Genomic DNA, 25438 nt, shown 5'->3' with positions numbered 1-25438 from the left:
TTCTGCTTTCTATATTTCACAAGAGCATCGTCCACATAGAACTAAGCAGAACAGAAATATTAAAATGATACTTTGTTATTCCTTGGGGCTCATCTCAGAATCTAGCCGGAAGGAATTTCTTGTCTCACTGCTACCTAAAGACTTGTTTTGAAGTCACTGGGTAGTATTTTCCATCTCTTAATATCTGTAAGTAATTCCGGTGCACACCTCACCTCCTCGAAGATCAAAAGTTCTTCGACAGCAGAAGGGCAACACAGGCACTGAACAAGGATGAACTGAGCATTCAGGAGGTTATGGGTGAGGGTGGGTCAGAGGGAGGGTCCCCAAGTCAGTACCAAGATGTGTTTCTGAAGTTATCATTTCTTGACTACTGATATTAAGTTTTAGGTATTAGGACCCTCTCTAGCATGTCCAGAATGTCCTCACAGTTCCAGGCAAGGCTACAGTCATGAACCTTTGCTTTGAATCTTCAGGTCCTTGGTGACTGGAAGTGATTCTCTCAGGGACACCTGAGGTCAATGGTGTTTGAACCCAATCAAGTAACATTGAGTAAAGATTCAGGGTCATCAGGTCACCATAGGAGAAATTAGAGAAGCATTGTTTCATTCATTCAAAGAAAATGTTTTAGCAATTGCTCTACGGTGACCATATAAACACCTTAGAGCAGTGGTTCTCAACCTTCCTAATGCTGTGACCCATTAATATGGTTCCTCATATTGTGGTGACTCCCAATCATAACATTATTTTCATTGCTACTTCATAGCTGTAATTTTGCCATGTTGTGAATTGTAATGTAAATATCTGATATGCAGGATATCTCTGAATGATACATGGCTCACATGTTGAGAACCACGGCCTTAGAGAGTCTGGAAGTCTGGGAGATGATTCCCTCTATCATTAAAGTGTTTGTCTTGCAAGCATGAGGAGCTGAGTTGCACCCCCAGATCTTGCATATACAAGTCTGGGCATGGTGGCATACGCTTTTAAGTCCCATGCTGGGAAGGTAAGGCTAGCCAAGCCTTGGGACTCCCCAATGTCTAGTCTAACTTACTTAGGGAAAAGCCAAAAATCCCTGAAAACAAAACAAAAAACAAGGTGGACAGAGCCTAAGCAATGACATCTGAGGTTATCCTCTGGCTTCTACATGCATGTGCACACATCTGCACATGTGTTTGTGAACACACACACAAGCATACACATATAAAGTATATAGAGACTACAGCTGTACTTATTCATAGGAAGAAGGTTTCTAATATACAATGTCAGTTTCCTTGTCCCTGAATTTCACACCATCCAGTTCATTTCCAGGTATTTTAGGGGTCTTTACAGTAGGTGAGTGAAAGCAGGGATCAAAAAAGGACGTTAAAAACTGCTGCCAGAAGTGTTGACACTTTGAATTGAATGAGAATCCAGGCTAGGAATTTCACCACGCTCCTGTAAAGATGCCTTGATGTGTTTCATTTGGAGGAAGACTTTAGGGGCACTGAACACAGGGTATATATGGTATATAACAGAACCTGGTGGCAGCCTCCTGGGTTTTGTTTTTGTTTTTTGACATCTTCAAGGGAAAGTACCCCCAGTGATAGGGTTGTTCAAGGCTAATTTGCCTTTTTGTCTTATGCAGTGTCCTTTCTTACAAATTAGCCTCCTCTGCCCTCCCTCTCCTGCACGAGGGAGGATCCTTCAAAATTCCTAACAGGCAGCCCTATGGAGCGATGGGAGGGAAGGGAAGGGAGGGAGGAAGGGAGGGAGGAAGGGAGAGAGAGAGAGAGAGAGGTAGAGGGTGTCTGGCTGCGTACATGTGGTACAGGCAGGGGATCAGAACGCTCACAGAACAGCCAGCATAATTCCATGTTCTCCCTAAGTCTCAGCCCTGCAGGGAGCTGTGCCTGCAGTCTACTTGGAGAGGGAAAGTAGAAGGTGGAAAGGGTCAATTCCTAAGTGAGTGGGTCCTCACTTATCATGAGGGCATCTGCTCATCTCCAGTGACTGCCTGGTGCCTCCTGGTCAGACTCGGCCCTCTCTCTCCTAGATACTTGCTTTAGCAGAAGAGACACACCTTTCTGCAGCAGAGAAACGCAGCTGACCAGATTGCAAGCCGGTAGGTTGTGACATTCAGCATGTTTATGCAGCAGAATTTGCTGAGAGATGCAGGGAGGCGGGGTGTTGGTCGGGCTGGCTGATTTATCTGCAATGGGGAATGTTTTATTTTAATTGTCGGTTCAAAGCAGAATTGTTGCCTAGGCTAAGGTAGCAGCTAGAATTGCTGCGTTCCGGGCTCCTGTGTTGCATTTGTGTTGGATGCGGTTTCTGCATGCAGCTTAGAAAAGCTAGGGAGAGCTCACCTTTAAATAACCTGCAGCTTGCTATGCGCCTTCTGCTCCATATGTATTTTTTTTTCTTTTCCTAAGCACAGTTCCCACCCCATCTTCCCAACATCCCCCCTGCCCTCCTCCCCACCCCACAGGAAATGTGGCCTAGCTTCACCTTGAGCCCTCGGCTCCCTAAGTCTGTATGTCCGGCTGCTTTGCTCTAGGTGCTGGTGGATGCTCTGCAGCTGCCCTGGGCCCAGGCAGACTGATTCAGCAGAAGCATCTGTGCATGGGAGTCGCAATCAGGGACCATGGCAGTGCAGCTGGTGCCGGACTCCGCTCTCAGCCTGCTGATGGTGAGTGTGCTGGGGAGGAGGTGGGGCCCAGCAGTGCCCACTCCAGCCTTCCCCTGCCTCAGGGACTGCTGCTAACTGCTGCGGCTGCTGCCATGGCTGCAGACACGGAAAGCACGGCTCGGCTTCATCCAGCGGGTTTCTATGAAAGGATTTTTTGGGTCCGAGGATTAGCGTGACTAAGCACTCTCAGGGAAAGGCAGCAGTAGATTTGCCATTTTAGAAACTTGTTGCTGAATGCTATTTCAAGACGCGTGCTTACAAACAGGTGCTAAGGGTGGCTCCAGATAGATCTCAAGATGCCTCCCCTCCGTGCTCAGCATCCTTTGCTCCGGGTCTTTTGAATATAAATTCAGAGAGTTGTGCTTGGATGTTTGTTTGATTTCCTTCCAGGGCAGCTGTGGGATTTATAAAAAAAATCATTTTAATTTTTTGTCTCTAGACTGATTGAAAGTTATCTTCTCAGATTCCTCTAGAGAAGCCAAGGAGGCTCACGGTGGCCCTTGTGACGGTTCAGCTTCCCAGTTAGTAAGACACTCCTCTCCCATCTACAGTTGGCCAGAAGACACTGGCATTTATATGTGTGTGAACTGCTGACCTACTTTAAACTCCTATGATTTTTTTAATTATGCTAAGGAAGCTGTTGCTCTTAGTGCTTTGAAGCAGGCAAGGACAACCCCAGCACCTTGTAAGCCAGTTAGCTTTGGGCTTGACTCTGGGTTCAGTTTGCTTCGCGGTCTTGGTGCCCTCTCCCTCCTCCTCTGCTGCCCAGTAGTTCCCAGGCCTTGGCAATGTTGCCTCCGGAAGAAGGCTGCGTCAGCTTGGCGTGGGAATGTACCTAACATTTACTCGGGAGAGTTTATGAGCAGAGCTTAAGTGCTTCTGCTGTGTGTATTGATCTGTGTTTTCTGACTGAGATGGGAAAGTGCAGCTTGCTGAGGGCTGATGAGTTTATTAAGGTGACTTGGAGGAGTGGCTAGAGGGAGCTGCCTCCTGGGTGGAGAGCCACATCAAATTAAGAGGGATGTGCCTCCTCTTGCTCCATTAGCCGAAAAAATAAAAATAAAAATGGCATGTGGTCCTCAGAGTCACTTGAATTGCTGGAAATTGCATGGGCCTCTCTGACTTCTGGTCTACTGGGAAGGATGAATTAGAAAGTGTGAACAGGCATTGCTCTAGATATTACTCTTTATATGGCTTCCCTACTTACTAATGCTACTGCGTGATAATACTACATATCTCATTGTCTACTGTGGGTCAAATAAATGCATGGTCAAAGTTCTGAGTATTTGTGATAGTTGCTAACACTATACCCCAATTTCTGTGAGGAGCCCTGGAATCACAGGTCATGCATAAATAATACAATCACACACACATACACACTTCTGTGTATGCATGTTCATATATGTTGTCTAATATTAGTAGATATACATCCTGTAGTATGTTCATAGAGAGAAAGTTTGGAATGCCTGCTTCTCTCTGCCTCTGCACTAAACGCTCATTGAGGCTTAGATATATGTCTGCTTTTACTGTAAGACCCTGAGGAGAAGTCCTTGGTACTCAAGCAAAATGAAGCTTTGCATCCTACCCCATTGGGCTGTCCCTGCCACACACAACCTCTTGGGCTCCTAATATTAATATTGTCTTGTCTATCTCTTCAGTTCAGAGTTTATCCTCTACTTGCCGATGCCTGTTGCCTAAGATCTCTGCCTAGCACTCACCTCCTGTCTGGATTAAAGGATTCTGATCTCTTCTCTCTGGGAAGCTAGGAAAATAGCTCTTGACACAGTGATGGACCCTTAGATTAGAGCCCTCAGGAGCGCTGCATGTAATCCGAGTCACTGCACATTTTCCGGTTTGTGTTTGGTTCAGGGAAAATGTCCCCTGTGGACTTCAGTGCTTTTTGCCTTTTGAAAGGGTAAATTCCGAAGTAATTGCTTCCTTGACATGTTTCGTGATGATTCTCAAAACTTATAAGCAAGTGAGAGGGAAAAGAAATGGGGAGAAGAGGCCACTTAGTGGAGCTGCCTTGGCTATGAGTTCAGGAAGGAAGCTGTATCCATTATTATGTATGCAATCATTAATCAGCCAATCCGCTCTCAGTATTTGTCAAGCCTCTGCTCACTGGGGAGAGTAGCATGGTATGATAGCAAAAGCCAGAGCTCATGAAAGCACTCTTTCGGGGCAGTCAATACCGTGTGGGTTGAGTGTAGTTGTGGTTTACGGCTGTGGAGTCCTTGGGCTGCAGGAGTTACAGTCAGTTGAAATGTTTATTTGGTTCTGGATGCAGCTGAGTCTGGAGAGTTGAAGAGCCCTGTGTTCTGTCTCCAAGCTTTGTCACTTACTGGTAATGTTCAGTATGTCACTTCCTCTGTGTGTCCTGGTGAGATCATCTGCTAACTGAGAGGGTCTGATCCCTTGGGGCCCTTTCACTCTGTTGGGCAAAATGTAAAGTCTGTAACCATGCTGTCTAGGATGGAGCTCTGAGTAGCCAGCTTGGATACTTTATTCAGTGTTGCTACTTTTTCCCAATCAAGCACATGAACTGCATTGCTTTTTAAAAAGGAGGGATTTGTTCCCACTCATATGACTTTGTATGTGGAAAGTATGTGTCAGATCAGCTGGTTGTTCACACTGTACTGTGCCGGCCAGAGCCGGACCCCACAGATGCCTGCTTTCTTCCCCTGGACAAAACCCACTGACCTCAGGACAGTGCCTGAGGTACCTTTCCCAGGTGGATGCGGGTCATTTGGGAGGGGTCCTGCTGATTCTTTCAATAGAGGGTGGGGAGTGACGGACGACTGTGAAAGCTGGAGTAACCCAAATAATGGAGGAAGGAAGGATAGAGTCAAGAGCAGGTAGATGGTTCTGGAGGAGGAGAAGTCCTGACGTACATCAGAGGCTCACCTCTCCATCCATGGAGAAATCCCAGGAATAAAAGGAGACTCTGTTCTCTCCCCATACTGCTGCATATGACTAATTGTACGGCAGGATCTTTGTCATTTGTTGAGGTCACATGAGTTCAGGAAAGCTGCAAAGGCTGGAGCATGCTGGCATCCAGGGATTTGTTATTGATTAATTAATTGATTGGTGTATATTGAGATAGAGTCTTGCTATGTAGCTCAAGCTTTCCTGGACCTTGCTTAAAATTCTTAAAAATACAGAATTCTCTTGCCTCTTCCTACCTCTTGGGTCTCAGGCTGATAAGCACATGACGCCACACCTGCCTTGGAGATCACTCATTTTGTTCATCCAGAATATAAATATATGACTAAGAGGCTACCAAGGTAGTAGTGTGCCATTTTGTTCCTTAGAATATGATGGCTCAAATCTTTAGGATAGGAAGATTAAAGATTTTAAAAACTTTCTGTTTACATTTACTTATTTTGTTCCTTAGAATATGATGGCTCAAATCTTTAGGATAGGAAGATTAAAGATTTTAAAAACTCTGTTTACATTTACTTATTTCTCTCTCTCTCTCTTTGTGTGTGCGTGCGTGCGTGCGTGCACGCGTGCTCACGTTTCATTCTGTCTACATGCATGTGGAAACCTGAGGACAAATTTCAAGAGTCAGTTCTGTCTTTCCACTATGTGGGTCCTGGGAATAAACTGAGGTCATGAGGCTGAGAGGCAAGAGCATTTACACTCTGAACCACCTTCCAGCCCTATATTAGCTTTTAGATTAAGTTAAGTAGCTAGGTAATAAATAATAATGAGAACTATGCCTTTCTATAAACAAATATCTTTGCATATATTATATAATTTCCTTCAAGACTCTTTTTTAGACAAAAAACACCTGGTAATCAGACACTGAGAAACCTGTCAATGTTCATACACCTGAAACTGATAGTTCAGAGTCTCAAAATCAAGGTTCTCTGCTACAGTATTTAAGCTAAGAATCTGACACCCAGGACCTTCTAACACTTACGCTGAGGGCCTAGTTGACCTAGGCTCAACCATTCTTTACTTCCAATGTTTCTAGTCAGAAAGTCTTGTCCTCTTATTTAATATTTATCATTTTCTATGTTAATATACAAGACTAAAGAGATTAATTTACAAAATTTAAAAATTGCTGCAAGATGCCTGTGTTAATACTAATAGATAGAACAACATTTATATCCATAAGAGACTTATCATGTTGTCCGCATTCCATCTCTTGAACTGTATTTTTAAGAATTTGCCGAGGTCATATTTAACAGTAGGGAGATTTAATATGTGAAAAACTCAGTCAGAGAAATTAGTGCATGATTCATTGTAATGAATGAAGGAGGTGAGTTAGAAGAGTTTGTTTTAGATGTCTGTGCTTCTTTGGGACTATACCGGCTCCCTCAAGTTCTTTTTTCCTCAGTCATTTTTCTCATTTAGACATCTTCCTTTTTAACTCTTAGTTGCTAAGTACATATTCCATATAAGAAACATGGGAGCCAGTTACTGACTTTAACAAACTTATAACTGAGTTGAAGAGGCAGGATAGTTCCCTGGGAATGAGAAGGCAGCTTCTCTAAATGAGAAATGTGTAAGACAACTTGGGAGAATCACATGACGACTAGATGAGCTCTCACCGAAGACATCACCAAGTGAGTGCAGGATAGAAGGCCTGGATTAAGGCACTAGGGTATGCCCAAAGAGAAGATATGGAGTTCCTAAAGCTTAGGTAAAATGCTAAAGAATGGAGGGGCCAAGAAAGGGAATTTGAAGTGGAGGGACTGAGTAGGTAATGGAGTCTGGATTGTTTTGGTGCCTGAAGAACTGACTGCTTTGGATGGATTTCTTCAGGGAACAAAGGATTGTATCGTCAAGAGGGCAGGTGGGGCATTCTTGGAAGAGTCACAGTCTTAGTTCTACTCTATGGTACTTAGCCTCCCTCTCCCTCTGACCTGTGACAGGTTTATTTGGAGTTTATAACAAACTTTCTCTACATCCCAAATGGCAAAAGGTAAGTAGAAACTAAGTTCCATCTCAAGAACTCTTGCTTCTGAGTTACTCAGTTTTAAAGTTTCCAAAGTCCTTTTGTGTCTATAGTTTATCTAAACGTTCCCCACAATACAGGGAAGTCAGGAACTGTCTCTCTCTGTGGTGTGCTGAAGTTAAGGTCTAGAGAACATAAACAGCTTGCCCACCATGACTCAGATAGCCTGTGATGATTCCGAATAACTGCCCTGACTTCAATAATAGTTGTCAGAAACTTGAAGAAGCAATATTGATCAATTATATAGAAAGTTAGAGGCTAATAATGATAAGCTAATACAGGGCATGTACTTCTAAAAGTCTTCAAGTCTGGTCATCAGCCACAGGTCCTGAGTGTTTGGGTCTAAGGTGAAGCTGATTATTAACATCATTTATTTTCACATTGTACTTGAAGCAGGAGAGCTGTTCCCAAACATCTATGGGAAGTGGTCATATCATAGTTACATCTAAATCAGTAGCTAACATCCTACTTAAATTCAGTTATTTATCTTCTAGGTTTCGATTTCTAGATGCACACGTACAATCCTGATATTAGTAAATTTTAGCTAGTATTTAATGTATAAATGTATCCCTTTCAAAAGGGGAGATTTGAGGTCAATGTCAATAAAGCTAACTCAGATTAATTTTTGCTAGATTTATAAAATTTCATGTACTGATTTGTTTTATTATGTTTAAATAACAGAGACACACTCAAACTACAGCATTTGTAAAACAGGGAGATAAAAAAGGAATTTTTTGAACTAGGTAGCTAGGGGTTCTTCCCCCCAGAAGCAGCTCTGGGATTACCAGTCCCAAGCATTGATGAACACAGCATTGATATCCAAGCTTCTCCTCAGCTGGTCATGGCTTCCGTATTCTCTCTGGCTCTCTGGATACTGGTCTGGCCCTGGGCCAACCCCAGGATCTGACGATGGGGATGTCTGCCCAGGTAGGTCTTGGGACTTAGACCTTGGAGGAAGTAAGAGGACTATCAACTGACTGGTTATTCCACCCAGTCACATGCAGTAGAGAAGGCATCTTCCAAATAGAGAATGGCTGTATCCAGAAGGGAGGACAGGAGTCTGGCAAGGCAGACACGAAAGATGCTCACTGACTGTGGCCTTGGCACCTCAGACCCTGTAATAGAGCTCCAATAAGATTACCAAAAGAGATAAAACATCAATGAATTCTAAACCACAGGTCAACTTTCCTTCAAAACAAATCTATTTGGAGAAACCCAAATGTCTGATTTTCCCCTGTAGGTTGAACGAGTCTCACCATCTGTAAAATGAGACAGTAATTACCATATAAGACTTGAGATAATTCACTGAACTACATATGCAAAGTATTTAGCTCTATTCCTTGCCCAAAGAAAACACAGGCTCAGTATTAGTAAGTGCTTGCTTTATCTTAAACTAACATAACATGACTATCTGTCTATCTATCTGAACTTATCTCCTTGGATTCCTGCATGAATGAGCCAAACTCAATTAAAAAAAATTAGTTGTCCAATTCTGTCTCAGTACCTGAGTCTCTAGGCAACAAATGACCACTTTTGGATGAGTAGCCAATGCCTTTGGGGAAAAAAGATGTTCCCATGGTCATGAAAATCATTCCAGTCACACACATATTGAAATTTACATTCATGTTTTAAATAACCAAGGAAACTTTCTTACCCTCTGAAGATAAATGACTAAAGTATGGGCAGCAATATGTTCTCCCTGGCAAATGTCAGATGCATGCCTTTCAGAGCTGCCACACATGATGGGGCGGCTGTAAGAGCATCTCTGCTAAAGATTAATTGCATGGCTGCTTTGCAAAAGCTTAATAGCAGTTTGGAGAACATATGTTGCAAATATAGGTAGCAGTTTCTCATTGAGTCCTGCGCCAGGATGTGATGATGTCTAACGGAACATACGGTATTTCGCCTGGTCATAATCAAAGGTCCTGGAAGCTGGCTTAACTAAGTCCATGTGGTAAGCATCAAGCGAGCAGAGCTGAATTTCAATGTCAAGGTAACACTGGCTGGTGACTCACGCTGTATTATAATGAGTGCTCTTTACAACCCTGGATATTGAAATCTCAGTCTCACAGTCTAGACCTGGAGAAGCAATTTCCTGAGTGGTAGATCCAATTCATCTTCCCAAGCAATGTTACATATACCCACAACATTAGCTATCATCTGTACATCAATAGTTTCCCAATCATATCTTTGACAGAGGCCTGGCCCCCAGACTCTGATGACTACAAATCCAAACTTATCAGATTTATCCCCTTGCTTACCCGACAGGTGCCTCAAACTCAGCCCCCCGCCCCACTCCTTGCAAAGAAGATTTCTGGTCTTTTCCCTGGTCTACAAACCTTGACTTTGCTGGTGGTGAGGCCATCTTGCCCATTGTCTGGGATGCACTTTTGACTTCTTGCCGTCTCTCTACCAGTTGGTCTCAGTGTGAGCTGCTTCAACTTTTTCAGGCTTTGTCTAATCTGGTTCTTCCCATCCCCTCCTTAGTGCAAGCCGACATCCTACCTGGGCCACCTGCACCGCCTCTCACCTGGCACCTGCTTCTGGTCTCTGTATTATTGTCTGCCCTTGAGACTTTTGCCAAAGGGATATTCAAAAAAATCAAGGCTGAAACTTTCTACTGATACTAATTGTAACTGAGATGAGCCTCAAGCTTCTAATATTCCACATTCATCATTTAAAGATCAGGCCTCTTCCCCAACAATATCCCTTCCCACGGTTCTGACCTTGACCCCTCCATTGCTTTACAGTGATAGTATGGTCTAATACATGAATTTCAAGTGACTTTGTCATTTTGAAGTAGGCTTACGTAAGATGCAATCAAGTGATGAGCTAAACATGAAATATATCAGGTTGCCCCTATGTAACAGATTGCTGCATTATAGCCATTTTTCAAATAAGTGGGAAAATGCTGTTAAGATTACAAGTATAACAGAGCAAATGCACAGGCCAGTAACATAGCTGCTCCTGTTACTGTCAAGTAGAATGCATTGTGCCCAACTGTATGTGCTATACTTTTATACAGCTGCCAGCACAGGAAGCTCATTCATGCTATCATCACCACAAACTTGAGTGATGCATTACACTTCCCCACCAGGGTAGCTGTATGTCACTCACAGTAGGGATTTCCAGCTCTGTTACATTCTTATGGGACCACTGCGTTTTGAGCTGTTCTTTGTTGACCAAGATGTCACATTAGGTGCACAACGGTATTTCTGTCCACCAATAACACACTTACTCATGACTGATACTTCCAAACAGATGTCTCTCTGCGATTTCTTTTATTACTATATGATATTTAGCACGTATATCTGCTTTCCTTAATAGATTGTGTCTACTATACAGAGCATCTCATCCACTCACTCAACACATTCTTATGGAGCAGGCATTCTCTTCCTGATCCTAGAGTTTTCTTTCTGGTATCTGGGATTGAATGTAGGGCCTGGCACATGCTAGGCAAACACCCTGCCACTGATCTCTGTGTCTTCAGCCCTGGCATTCTTTAATGTAAAGGATGCAGCAGCAAATACCACAAATGAGGCCTCTGTGATCACCAAGTTTACAGTGTCTTTAGGAAAAGCAAAAATAAAACAAATTGGGCATAAACAGGTGAGCTGCTGAAAGAAATGCCTTGTATCTATTAAAGTAGTGATTTTTCAGTCAGTGTTCAGATGCAGCTTAGGATGGGTGGTGATGGAAGCCTTCTTGTGGAGGTGGCATGTAGCTGAAGAGGAGGTGGCAAAGGAAGACCCTGGTGAAATCTCTCGACTGGAACATTCCAACCAGGGCAGAAGCCCTGGGACAGGAAGGTGTTTAGCAGGCTCTAGAACCTTGCAGTATATGAATTATAGTTCCTAGATTAAGGAATCAATTGGTTATTTCCTGAAAGATTAGCCCTGGTAAAAACTTGAGGAGGAATTTCAGGTCTCTATGGAACATGGCCTTTGCCCTAGAGCCTGTGTCTCTTCAGACAAATGAGAATCACAGAAAATGTCCAGGAAACACCATACAGAAGGAGCCCTGTATCAAAGGTCAGGATGTTAGTGGTGAGTAAGAAGGAGTCTAGAGAGGTAAATTCTAGAAATCTCACCAAAACTGAGTAAGATGCTACAGAACTACTCTGAAAAGTGGGCACAATTAAGGATGCAGAGGGAAGAGAAAGAATGCCTTCTCAGGGGAAGACACGGGAAGGTACTGGATGAAGGGAGACTTGGTGTGAGGGGGGAATTGGAAGGGGCAGCTCTGGCCTAACTGAAGCTGAGGGTTCATGCCATGGAGGAGGAAGGAAACTGGCTGGATGGGGATCAGGTGAGTGAAAGGCCACATTCCAAATCCTCTGGGCTGGACCCAGGTTTGAGCTATTGGTACTTGGGAGACTCTGGTTTTCCAGAAAAGACCAGGTAAATATGTGTTGTGAGGCTTTTGAAGGTTGCTAGTAAAAAATAGAGCGCAGCAGGAGACTAGAGAGAGAAAGCCAGTGCAGAGTCAATGGCTGGAATTTGGGGGTATAGTGGGATGAGATGAATATGGTGAGTAACAGGGATATTGTGGGGCGACTGTTCCATGATGGATTCCAGTTTCAATTTCAGAATGGCAGTGGTGGGACTGCAGGGGGTGTAACATCCATGCACCAAACTGGGTTGGGAAATAGAGTTTGAAGAATTATAGATTGCAGTTCACTTAGCACCACCGAATTGAAGGTGCTGTGTGTTAATAGGATTTTCCGGCTGTCGGGGCCGGTGGCCAGGTGGCAGTACAGGCTGCAGCAGGCCAGTGATTAGATCAGGGCTGAGAGCAGGACTGGGGTGATACAGGAATCCCAAAGAGAATGAAGAACAAGCCAATCCTGAGAGAGGGCATCGGCCCCGCTGGGATTAAATTGAGTTCATATTGGCGCATGATGAAAGGCAGCATTGGAGGGAGATCAATGTTACCTTGATGTTTCAATTAACTTCCCTTGTGTGGCGTATGCCGCCTGGCCTGGATGAAGCGGTCTTGGAGAGTCTCTGCCAGGTATTCAGTGTTGTTCCACTGTATGACGGCACTTTCTGCAGGGCACAGCTGAGCTAAGAGTATACATGAGCAACAAAATCAACTCTCCAAATCAGCTGTGTCTATGTCCGTGCGTGTATGTGTGGGAAGACCCGGCATTGCCGCACCACTTATATACTTTGTGGCTTCAAATAACCACTGTGTTCTGATCCCCAAATCAGTGTAAGGAGTTCCTGTGGGGTACAGTGAACATGTCTGTGCTCCACACCGGAGACTTGACTGGTCAGACTTAAATACTGGAGTCTGTAATCTGGAAGTTATCTTCACTCATACGTTGGGTAGTGGGTGCCCCTGTCACCAAAACCACAGTTGGTCATCACATCAAGGAGGCCCTCTCCATGTGGCCTGGATCACCTATAACATGGCTGCTTCTAAATGATTAGGGTTCATACTATTCCTGAGTCCCAAACTGTGTCTGAGCTGACACGGAAGAACTGTGTCTCTTCAGGAAGTCATGCCGACTCACTGGGGCTGCACTTTCTTGGTCACAGGTGTGTTCTTAAGGTGAGATTTAAGTGAAGGGCTATTAAGATTCTGTGAATGGGGCTGGAGAGATGGCTCAGAGGTTAAGAGCACTGGCTGGTGCTCTTCCAGAGGTCCTGAGTTCAATTCCCAGCACCCACATGGTAGCTCACAACCATCTGTAATGAGATCTGGTGCCCTCTTCTAGCCTGCAGGTATGCATGCAGGCAGAAAACAATGTATACATAATAAATAAGTAAAATATTTTAAAAAAAAAAAAAGATTCTGTGAATGGAGGGATCAGCATTGTTTAGAAGTTTTAACCACTTGGTCATTGCCTAAAAACTGATCTCATGTTGCTTGTGTAGGACAAATTTTAACCATTGTAGCTCATGCTCGCTGCCTGTAACTTGATTTCATGTTGCTTGGTGGTCTTTTCCCCTTTGATTTGTAACCTGTCTGGGGTGGGGGGCAAAATAGCTTGACCACACAGCTGCCACGACAGGCTTATTGGCAGGCAACACTCCGATCCAGAAAAAGCCACAAGCTGATACTACCCAGAGATCCACCCAGCGATGGGCCTGCATCTAAAGGGAAGAACCTGACATCCCAAACATTCAAACCATCAGGTAAGATTAGATAAGATTGCCAGGTGTCCCTGGGCCTAGCATATACTTATTTCCCTTTTACAGATACTCCTAGACAAATGTTAGCCAATCAGGGTCCTAAACCCTGGAAATCCCCTCACCCCAACCTCTGCTATGATAAAAACCCTAACCCCGCCTGGGTTCCGGGCTCTCTGCTCTCACGGCTTCCCAAGCTCGAGCTTGAATAAAGGCTCTCTCCTTTTATATATGGGATTCTGTCTCAGTGGTGATCTTTTGGGGGTCCCTGTGATCTGGGCACAATACTATCCATGTGGCTTTACTCAGAAGACACAGTCCATAATTGATGGGTTGAACAATAGGCTAATTTGAAGAAGCCAAGACTATGGGGGTGGGCACAGAGTTGTATGCGCATAGGTCTGGGTGCTCATGCATGACAGAAGTCTGCCTCAGTTGTGGTTCTGCAGAAGCCATCCAGCCACCTGGATTTTGAGGCAGGATCTCTTGCTGGGATGTGGAGCTCACTGATTAGGATAGACAACAGTTAGAGAGCGAGCACTAGGGACATTCTGGTCTCTGCTTCCCAGGAGCTGGATTATAAGCACATGCCATCATGCTCAGCTTCTTATGTGGATGTTGGGATCAAATCAAATCCTCAGGGTTGAACAGCAAACACTTGACTCACTTAGCTATTTTTCCAGTTCCCGAAAAAGTCAGGTTTTGGCATGGACTGCATGGCGACCATTGCTGCTTGACAAAGTTCCAGCATTTCAACATTGCAGCCCACACCTCTCCAGCACCTTTTTAATTTCATTTTTAATGATTCTCTATATTAATGTCTTTCTCTTTGGGAAATTTTGTGTGAACTTTGGTAAAGGATAAAAATGTGTACAAAGGTAGCCTCTCTAAACAAAATAATTCTCTGGAAAAAAAATCCCCGCCACTGTGGAACCAGGAATCCCATTGTGCCCTCTTAATTACACCAAGAACAGGAAAGTTAGAGGTTTCCTAGACACACCTGACCCCAACGATGAAATGCTTACAGTCCAGATCCAGAGCTTGCTGAGGCATTAAGGATGAGAGTTCAGTTAATAAATACAGAGAAATCAGAATGGTAGTATAATGGAAAAAGAGTAAGGCATCAGACCTTCATTTTTGGGAGCATTACGAGGGGAACAGGCCCATCTAGTAAGACGAAGAAATTGTAGTATAGTGTCTGCTCCCCAGAAGAAGTCCTTTTCCCAAGGTCAGGCCTTTGGATAAGGGCCTCCATTCCCTGGGCAGCTTGAGGAAAGTTCCTGCTTGCTAAAGCAGTCATTCTCCTGATCTCTGGTAAGGGGAACTTGTGGCCCTTTCATTAACATATGACTGGGGTCTATTGTCAAGGTCAAAGCTAGATTTCTCAACCCCTGATCTCAAGCCACACCCCAGCTTGCATGCCCCCTTTAAAAGGTGTATTCTTTTTTTTTTCAATTTAACACTGCTGGAAGCTGTCCTAATTCATCCTCAGATTTCCCCCTCATCACGTTGTGTTCCCCGCCTCAGAGACACGCCCCCCCTAAACCAACTCCACACATTCTCTTTGGGACCTGAATAGGTCTTTAGCAAGTTTTGTTTTTCCTACTGCAAAGACTTTGCCCTTTGAATTTTTAGATTTTCCTCCAAACTATCTATCTATCTATCTATCTATCTATCTATCTATCTATCTATCTATCTATCTATCTATATATGCGAATCACATGTTTAGTACTATGCTGTGCCTGCAGAGAACACCTAGAGTGTGTATAAATCACTAGGAAAGTCCGATTTGCTTGCTCTGTGACCTCTAAGGTCACCCGAGTTTAGCTCTCATTGATTGCAGAACTGATAAAGCAATAGCTGTGCTCCTTTTACATGCTTGGTATTTAGACTAATAACTTGTTTTGTGTCTTTATTGCCCATGTGTCAAGGTAAAAGAGGGACGTGGTTTGGTACTAAGTCTCAAACGTTCCTTCCTTGTGCAGTGCTTGAGTGTAATTGAGCTGTAATGAACATGGCTAAGGTCATTTCCAAGAATTAATGAACAGGAGGATGTGTTCTTGGCCAGAGGCTGAGTCTTTGGTCATTAACCTAGTTGGTCATTAATATTGTCTAGGAATGCTTTACACTAGGCCATTACAGCCAGCGCCATATGCTGCTACCACAGGGAAACAAGAACATTACCTGTGTCAATAACTATTCGTTTTCTTTCCGTTCTCATGACTACTGATGGAGGCAGCCCTTTTAATACTTTTTCCAAAGGCCCGAAGCACCAAGGTCATGAAGGAGAGAAAGGGATGGGAAATCAGTAATTTGGGCTTTGCAGAGTAAAATCTCTGATTATTTTGTAGACTATGTGATCATGTTCTTTCTCCCCAAGAAGCAAGCGCTGGGTCTCTTCCCTTCCCTTTCCTGACTTCTTCTCCCCTCCTTTCTCCCCTCTTCACATTTTCTGTTTCTAAAACAGTATGTGGAGGACGTCAGTCAGAGACACTGTGGTCAGTGCTGAGGATATATGTATAAATGCCACTCGGTCCCTGCTATCAGCAAGCTTAGAGTTTAGCTAGAAAGGCCAATAGACAAATCATTTCAATGCAGTCAGGTTGATGTTATGACAAAAATTTCAATGTATTATAGAGCAAAGGAGTGTAACATAGGACCTCCAAAGTGGCTCCAAAGGTTCTGGTGGTGGTTCGTTTTGGGGCAGGGTCTCATAAATTCTGTGCTGGGACCAAGTATACAAACACAACCTGGAATTGACTATGGAGCTGAGGTTGCCTTCAAGTTCACATTATCTTCCTCTCTCTACCAGTGGAATGCTAGAGTCATGGTGTACACTCCCACGCCCAGCTTCTGGTGTGATCTGAAGGGGTTTGGTGAGTTTATAGAAGTCATGGGTGATAGTGAAGCTTGTTTACTTTGGCTAGACTGGCTGGCTGGCCATCCCTGGAATCTACCTGTTTTAAACCCGATCACCAGGATTACAGGTTTGTGCCAGCTGTGCCCAGCTTTTCATGTCGGTACTAGGGATCCAAACACGTATTCTTGGGTTTATGTAGGAAGCACTTTACCCACTGAGTCAACTCTCCAGTCCTTTACTGCTATATTCTTGTCTTTCTAGTACCTGGTCATGAATGTCTTTCTGCTTAAACGAAGTAGAATGGGTTTCATTGACTGCAGCTAAGAACTCTAAATAAAGGCCTCTGTAGCTTTCTTGGAGGTGAGGGAAGAAGTGGTTGGTAGTTTTAGTCTCTTCAGGTTGCAAAAGAGAAACAGACTAATAGCTACTGCATAGAGAACCACAAACATCATCTGTGGGTAAAGGTAGGCATAGCAGGAATACGGTAAATATGCAGATTAGACAGGTGGGTAAAGGTAGGCATAGCGGGAATACAGTAAATAGGGCAGATTAGACAGGTGGGTAAAGGTAGGCATAGCGGGAATACAGTAAATAGGGCAGATTAGACAGGTGTTTCCTTTATTTAGGACATGAACTTTTCCACAGAAAGCTCAAAACACTCCATTATATAGTCATTATTCCGTGAAAGTGGCTTGTATAGAGGACAAATTCTAGCCTAGTTTCATCTCCTGCCACCACAGGTTCCACCCCAGTTATATCCCCTGTCCATGTCTGAGCATAATGGTAACAAAGTAGTTAGAATCTGATGAAGAAAGAAAGAGCAGGCCACTTTTCAAAAATGAGTACTATTACTTCAATTATGAGCATACAGACAAAAAAGTAGGATACAGGTTTTGAAGCTTCCTAGATACTCAGCCATATGCATCTTCAGTCTAAATCATTTGAAGTGTGAATATCATTATTTGAAAAGGTCTTTTTTGTTTTAAAAATAAAAACACTTCTCGGTTAAAATGTTCTTAAATACAAAGGGCTGTATAATAAAAACGAGCTTACCTCTCATTTCTTGGTTTCTTGTGTATCTTTCCAGAATTCCCCTGTACCTATGTGACCCCTTTCCTTGGCAGCACCTACAGCTCGAGCACATTCTTTATAAAGGCTATACTGCTTTTGTTACATGAATGACTCATAATATATTTAATAGTCCCTCACCGATGGGCATTTAGGCTATTTTAATATATTATCATTGCAAACTACCCTACAGTGAACATTCGTGGGCAGACATCTTTGTGCAAATGGCTAGAGCATGGCATGGGACAAAATTCTAGGCAGCGAATGATAGATCAAGGCTATATCTCCTTAAATTTTTATAAGTATTATCCAATTACTATCTTCAAAAAGGCACCATACCAACTTTTAAATTTTCTACCCTGAAAGCTGTAGTTCAGTTAGACCAGTTTGTATGTGCGGGTCGGGAGGAGAGAGCGTGAGAGAAGCGAGCTAGTCTCTAAAGGGTATTTATAATCTTACTGTATAAACAATTATGGCATTAAATGTCTGCAAAATTCAAGTGGCAAATGAGCTGAGAATATCAATTGCACATCTGCCACATCTCAAAGGCAGATGGCCTTTTAATTTTATATCCCAAGAATTAGACCCGAAATTTCACTCCCTTCCTCAGATTGCTCCCTCACTCTCTTTACTTTCACCGAGAAAATGGATTGTCACACTTTTCAAATATCAAGTCAATTTTAACATAAATTGCCAGGAAACTATCTTCCATCTCTTACTAAGCAGATATCAAGGATTGATTGACGTTTAACCCATGAACCCATAAAGAAAACACTAAAAGACACCATCCCTATTGTCAGGGACCTTACGATCTAGGTTGAGAAATCAATGTTTAAAACCAAATGGTGACATGCCAGATGAAGAGGAATAAGTGCTCTGCTGTATAATTTAACTATCCACACTTGGAAAGACAAAGACGAAAGAGATTGTTTTTCATAGGAGCGGCTGTCAGAGACTCATAGGAGACAGATGGGTGTTGGCTTGGGCTGGGGCACAGAAAAAGACAGAAAAGCAGGAAGAAGGAAAGGGTGAGCAAATGGAGTTGAACAGGGTGTAGGATGGAGGGAGATGTATGAGACTATGTAAATATGGGAAGATAGAATGGGATCATGTAACAAAAGACCCTGCTTGGAATGAGCAATAGGAAGCAACATGAAACCAATACAGATGACTTTTGATGAAAGAAGGTACATACTATGTGCAGGATACTCCTGCAAAATCAAACTGGCTCATGCCTGGTCTCTTGAACACAGCAACAGGAGTTACAGATGACATCTTAGTGTCACACACATGTAATGTGACCCTTATGTTCAAAGCTTGGTGAATATACCTAAATATATTGGGTTCACAGAGGTTGACATAGCTGTTTTTTGAATAGCTGTCCATTATTTCAAGGAGGACTTAGATGATGGTAAGAGTCATCCAACAAGGAACTGAATGGGAAGGCTGGTGTAGGGTCACAGGTAAGTGACCACAAAGGACTGTGTTTGTAGTGACTGGTAGAGAGGGACACAGCTGGTGGAACTCAGGCTTGGAGATAAGTAAAGGAAAGCAAATCTGTAAAGTAGCCCAGTAAGTGTTTCTCATAGCACCCAGCCTCCATTCTAAGTAGTAAAGGGGGTGAACCACTGTCCCGACAATCCTCCATTCAGGGATTTTCAGAGTGACCAGGTTGAGAACATAAAGAAAGGAAAACAAGGTCCAATAATGGGAGGTCAATGCGACAGACAGAAGTGCTGTGGAGATTCAAAGCAGAGGTCTCAGGTGACTGAGGAGTCAGGGTAACCCACAAAGTGTGGGACCTTGAGGAGGTGTTGGACAAGAGTGGCTGGGGGTGATGGCTCAGCATGGAGATGTGTAAGAACAGAGGAAATCAGAAGTACATTGGACAGCAGCCAGTTTGCGGGGCTCTAGGTGAAGCGTGGGGACAGGAGAGGGAAGGTGTGTGAAACCAGAGCCGAAGGGCTTGTTCTTTAGGCTTTGTGTTTACTTCCGTTCTAGCAGGAGGCTGGGTATCAGAACTCACATACACCTATGTCCCCCCACTTCTTGCTTGTACACCTGTGTGGTGGTGGTGGTGGTGGTACATGTGGAGGCCTGAGGTTGACAGTATCTTCCTCAGTCGTCCTTCACTTTAGTGTGTGATGCAGTCTCTCCCTGGACCTGGAGCTCACTGATGCAAACAGGCTGACTAGCCAGTGAGCCACCAGGCTCTTCCTGTCTCCACTTCCACAGATCTGACATTAGGGGCATATACCTGACACCGCCCACTCCCATGGGTTCCAGGGGGTCTGTCAGACTCAGGGTCTCGTGTATGCATGGCAAGTGGTTTACTGACTGAGCCATCTCCCGAGCCCCAGAACACCCTCTGAGGAAATGCGGCGATGGCCGCAGAGACACTTCCAATCAGTGCCTCCCGTTCTTTGAAGAAGGCACTAGTTGTTAAACCTGAGACTTGAAAGCAGCGCAGTAACTACTCTTGAGATGAAAGACATGTGCGGAGGGAGAAGCATCTTTGAATTAAAAAAAAAAAAAAAGAATTCACTATTTCATATGAAAGCAGAACTCTTTCCCCCTCAATCTGCTTCTGCATAATTTTAGTCTATTTTTCTAATTATGGTAACTGAACAAGAAAAGTTCCAACTGCTGTTCGCATTCTCACTACTTCTCAAGGAAAAAAAATAATAACTTGGAAGTCCGTATCTATGCCAGGGAAAAATGAAACAAAGACAGGGTGTTAATTTTCTTTGTGTAAGTTGTCTTTGGCACATTTCTTTCCTTTCCCTGCCCAAGTAATTTAAAAAGAGTATCATTCAAGACCAATTAAAGGGATTTGGATGGGAGGCTCTGCGTTTGCAGTTGGTATCAATCAATTGTGCAATTTGGCCATCAATAGCCCTTCCAAAATGGCTGCTTTTAACTGTGGCTGAAGGATTAGAAAGGAAGCCGCGGTGAGTGAGCCCTCCTTTGTCTCAAAGAGTGAGCTTCAAAGTGCTGAAAATGTGGGGATTTTCTTCATTGTTTGAATCAAAGGTTGTCTATTTGGCAAGGAGGAAATGTGGCCGATGTTCCTTGGATACTTGGCCAGTGAATTTTGGCCACCTACTCTCAATAGCAAAATCATAATGAATCTAGTGGGGTGGAAGAAGGGACAGCAGGGCAGAAGGAGGAAACTGAAGTCAGGACTCAGGGTGTACTGTGAATGAGGACTGGTTCTTGGGAGGCACAAATATAGGTTTCCTTCAGTGTGCCTGTAGCACCAGCCCTCGTGAGACCAATTCCCTGGTGTTCTCTAGAGCTAGAAAGGATGCCGGGTAGGGTGGTGGTGGGAGGAATTGCAAATGAATGCTACTAGACACCACCGCTGATAGAGGCTTCCCAATCTCTGCTCCTTGTTTCTGAAAGTCCCCTAGTGGAGCAGACTGACTGTCTTTCAAGTTGTCACCTTGGAAAGGGACTACTTCTGGGTCTTCCCTCTAGTTTTCTTTTGTGGTTAGCAAATAGGAGAGGTGTTCAAGTGGGAGGGAGGGGTTCCTCCTCAGGATAGATGTAAAGCATTGTTCCCAGTGTGTCTGCAAGACAAGACAGAGATTATGCTCATGTTCTTTTTCTAGCTTATTTCTGGAGAGTGTGATCCCTGACTGTGGACATTCATCTTGATTGGCTGGTTGGTCTTCCTGCAAAGCTCTGCCCATTTATGATGTGCTGATTTCTTCCATGAATATTTTCTCTGATTCACCCTTAGGGTCAAATTAGGAATTTTCTAATGTCTAATATGTTCCTGGTGACAGTGGAATGCCAAAAAAAATGTAGGAAAGAGAAGTATAAGGAGTCAGACATCAAGAATCAAAAGAAAGAAAGAAAGAAAGAAAGAAAGGAAGGAAGGAAGGAAGGAAGGAAGGAAGGAAGGAAGGAAGAAGAAAGAAAGAAAGAAAGAAAGAAAGAAAGAAAGAAAGAAAGAAAGAAAGAAAGAAAGAAAGAAAAGTGAAAGAAATCATTTAAGACCAGTTAAAAGGAATTTGGACAGGAGGCTCTGAGTTGGCAGTTGGTATCCATCAATAGCGAAATTTGACCATCAATAGACTCTGAAAGGCTCATCCAAAATGGCTACACTTAACTGTAGCTGAAGGATTAGAAATGAACCTCTGACAAAGAGTCCTCTTTTATTTAAAAGACTGAGCTTCAGCTACTGGGAGTTGGTTTTTCCCTTCCTTGTTTGAAGCACCGTTTGTCAACTGGCAGTGTGTACATACTAACAGCAGCAAAGAGTGAAAACACCTGCCTTTGAGCAATATGGCCTGGTTTCAAGTATTTTCCATTTTCTTGGGCCCTATGTCAGACAGAGGAGTACAATCTTCCTGGAACCCAAAATAAATATCTTTATACAGTTCTGAATTTCCGAAATTCTCTTCCCAACCGTTCTCCCAGGTTCCCCTTTCCTTCATATCTGAGTCCCTTCCTCATCATATAGACATTTCTATAGGTTGAGTTTCAGATATATAAAATAAACTAGATCTTTTTGTCCATGGATAAATCATGTCACATTTTCAAGAGCTAGAGAAAGGTAAGGTGATGAATATAAACACCTCGGCTCAAGCAGAGCCTCATTGGCTGGTTATTGAGTCATGACTCTTCATCTTTTCTTACAGCAAGTACAGTCTCCTCATAGTGGCATTGGATTGAATTGTGGGCTTAGATGTCAGACCAGACCTCTTGGCTGTAGGCCCAGCATTGGACACATTGGCCCAATGTCCTCTCTGCTTGATCAGCAGTTTGTGTGATGTTATGAGATTTACCTGATTTCTATGTTTGGGTCCTGTGTGTATCATTCTATGGGCTTTTCAGTAAACACATTTTCTCACAAGGATAGAGCTGGTGACCTGTGTATGTTGGAGAAAGATATTTTTCACTTCCTTCTCTTCTTTTTCAATTCGACCTTGATTGATGATACATGTCCTTGAGCCAACCATTGCTTCAGTGAACACCCAAAACGGCACAGCTAGCAACATGAGAGGATGGAAAATGTGGTTGTAGATCATGAGATGAGGAGATGCTACCTAGAGATGCCAAGAATAAAATTATACATTTTACCAATACTACTTGCCCCAAGGTCATGATCATTAGGGAAATGATAACCAGTCAAAGCCAAATGGATACCACTGACCCTCCAATGGTGGAAATGTCCATGGAGCAAAAGCCTCCAGAAAACAGCAAGGGGCTAGAGACTGTGTGGGAAAGCTGGGGCCATTGGGTCCTGATGATGAGAATGTAAATGGTGCAACTATAATGGGAAAAGACATGCCAGGTCCTTTCAAAACCTTAAAGATAGAGTCATTTTAAGATCCCACAATTCTCCTTCTGGAATTGAAAGTGCATCTTAGGAGCTTCTTGTACACCGTCTTCATAACAGCATTTCAATAATAGTCAAAAGGTGGAAGCTGTCCAAGCTTCTGTCAGTGGTGAGTGGATAAACTTGCGGCATGTAAACACAATGAAATATTGTTCAGCCTTAAAAAGGAAAGAAATTTGATATATACCATAATATGAACAGCCCTTGAGGACATTATGCTATGTGAAATGAGCTACTCACAAAAATGCAAATATTATGTTGTTCTACTTACATAAGGTACACATGATAATAAAATTCAGAGAGACAGTAGAATGGTGGCTGTAGGGGCTAGAAGTTCTTGGGGTTAGGGAAGGAAGGAGCTGTTGAAAACCTGATCTCTCCACTTCTTACTTGTAAGTCTTAAATTACCTTAGCTACACTAGATGCCGGTGCCATTCTGTTAAACATGGGAGATGGGGCCTTTGGAGGAAACTTTTGAAAATGTCACCAATACCATTTTTGCTACTGGGTAGCTCTGTGGTTGGGCATGGTCGTTGACATTTCACAAGGGCTCTTGGGAGGATTCTATGGTGACTCATTTGGACAAATTTGGGCACCATGGATTTGGCCCCATTTGAATAATAGAATTTTTGGGAACCATGGACTTGGTCCCATTTGAATAATGGAATTCCCACTAGAGACATCTTTATTTACAGCATCTAGCTCCCCTATTCCTTCAAGATCAAAGCCATTTTTCTGAAGGATCTTGAGAGTCCCCATATTTGGATTCACAGCTTAACTGTAGGACTTCCTGCTAACCCTACTGATCCTGTCCTGTTCCATGAAGGTACTTAAGAAGTACTGCCTGATGCATTCTATTTATCTGTCTGTGTCTCTATCATCTATCTATCTATCTATCTATCTATCTATCTATCTATCTATCTATCTATCTATCTATCTATCTATCTAGAATCAAGAACCCCTTTCCAGTGTGATAAAGTCTCAACAGTGTCCTGTTTGAATGTCTACCCAAGCATCATCAGCCAGGATTTATATGTTTTAACAACTTCTGAACTTAGCATATCAATTATTCTACCTCATTTGGTCACTGGAATGACTTCAGCTTTTGACTTTAGAGACCGAAGAGCTGGGAGTAGCTTTCCCTTGGCACTTTCTTGTGGATGATAATGATGATAATGACGATACTTTGTAAGAAAAGATGTGTTGGACATAATTCTAGGACGTTCATATGTGTTGATGACATAAACCTCATAAAATCTGGTAAGGTAAGCCCTGCTGTTGTCTCATGTTTTGCACTGGAGGAAACTGAAGCATTGAGAAGTTCAGCAGCTTGCTCAAGGTCCATCTCTATACAGAAGTAGAATTCAGTCTGACTATAGAGCCCATGCTCATAACTCTCAGGCTGTATGGGGACAAAGTTCCTCTGGCAAAAGTGTAACGACCTCAGTCAGTACATTATACAGTGACAATAGCCTTTCCACGTAGCTCTTTCTCTGAATCTAGATGAATTCTCTAGAAATAGGAGTTTTGTCTTAAACTTGTACTTTTCCATCAGCCAGTTGGTTTTAGAATACGACACTGTGCACAGAACCACCTAGGGAAGCTCAGTGTGAACATTAGTGCAGTTTTTATTCACTGTTTGACCACTTACTCCATACATGTCTGGCCTTTGGATTCCTGCCCTAGGGTTTGAGAACTAATAGAAGATGACCCATAGTTCCAGTAATAATCACATTCTTGAACCAGTTGTTGGACGATTCCCTCAGCAAAGAAAACATTCTTATGAAATCTGTCATGACTGGAGATCATCTCCCTATCGCCAAGAGATGTTACTCTCTCCCTGCCCAGCACCTACTTGACACAGGCTTTAGCTTTACTGCCTTTTCTTACAGAGCCCATTCTGCCTCCTTGCATGGAGATATTCTCTTGTTTCATGGCATGATGAACACTACATTCCTCTCCTTCATGGTAATCCACACTATTTTACATTGATAGCCTTTGTGGATGTCATTCAAATGCTGATCTGCATCACTGGATTACACAGCCTCATGAGGACAGGATCTGAGCCTGTCTTGGCCACCACAGTAGGTTGGCAATTAGCCTAGTTCTTGGCTTGTAGAACTATCATAGGAAATGCATAAGTATAGAGTAGGTCTTAGAATTAAAAAGAAAACAGACCTGTACAGAGTACCTGTTCATGTTTATGACACTGGGCAAGCAAATATGGGGCAGAATGTCTGTGTGATGTATACAGCAGAGCCCAGGAAAGTCATGCTCACTTTAGTCCATCATAGTTCTAAGCTGGCTCTCCTGCATAATTGAAAATTGACTGGTATGATAAAGTAATTCATTTTCACATATGAGTTACCTGGACAAACCTGGCTGTTGA

At 43.2% G+C, this 25438-nt stretch overlaps 1 protein-coding gene across 2 annotated transcripts in view; it reads left to right on the top strand.

Annotated features, from left to right (window-relative positions):
* The first annotated feature begins 1779 nt into the window (after positions 1 to 1779).
* The window catches only part of Frmd4a (FERM domain containing 4A), a 611671-nt gene continuing 588012 nt past the window's right edge, over positions 1780 to 25438 (top strand). The window contains exons 1-2 of one of the 2 annotated variants that reach the window (XM_052729398.1): positions 1781 to 2101; positions 2537 to 2668. In XM_052729398.1, coding sequence (XP_052585358.1) covers positions 2624 to 2668 — 45 coding nt within the window. In that variant the 5' untranslated portion in view covers positions 1781 to 2101; positions 2537 to 2623. Of the gene's footprint in view, positions 2102 to 2536; positions 2669 to 25438 lie in introns of both variants that reach the window. The other variant, XM_052729402.1, reaches the window with a different exon arrangement.

This window comes from Peromyscus californicus, unplaced genomic scaffold (assembly GCF_007827085.1).
Source record: "Peromyscus californicus insignis strain IS unplaced genomic scaffold, ASM782708v3 Scaffold_8__1_contigs__length_139910024, whole genome shotgun sequence".
NCBI lineage: Eukaryota > Metazoa > Chordata > Mammalia > Rodentia > Cricetidae > Peromyscus > Peromyscus californicus.
The sequence above is the reverse complement of the archived record's forward strand: the minus strand, read 5'-3'. Positions and strand labels throughout refer to the sequence as shown.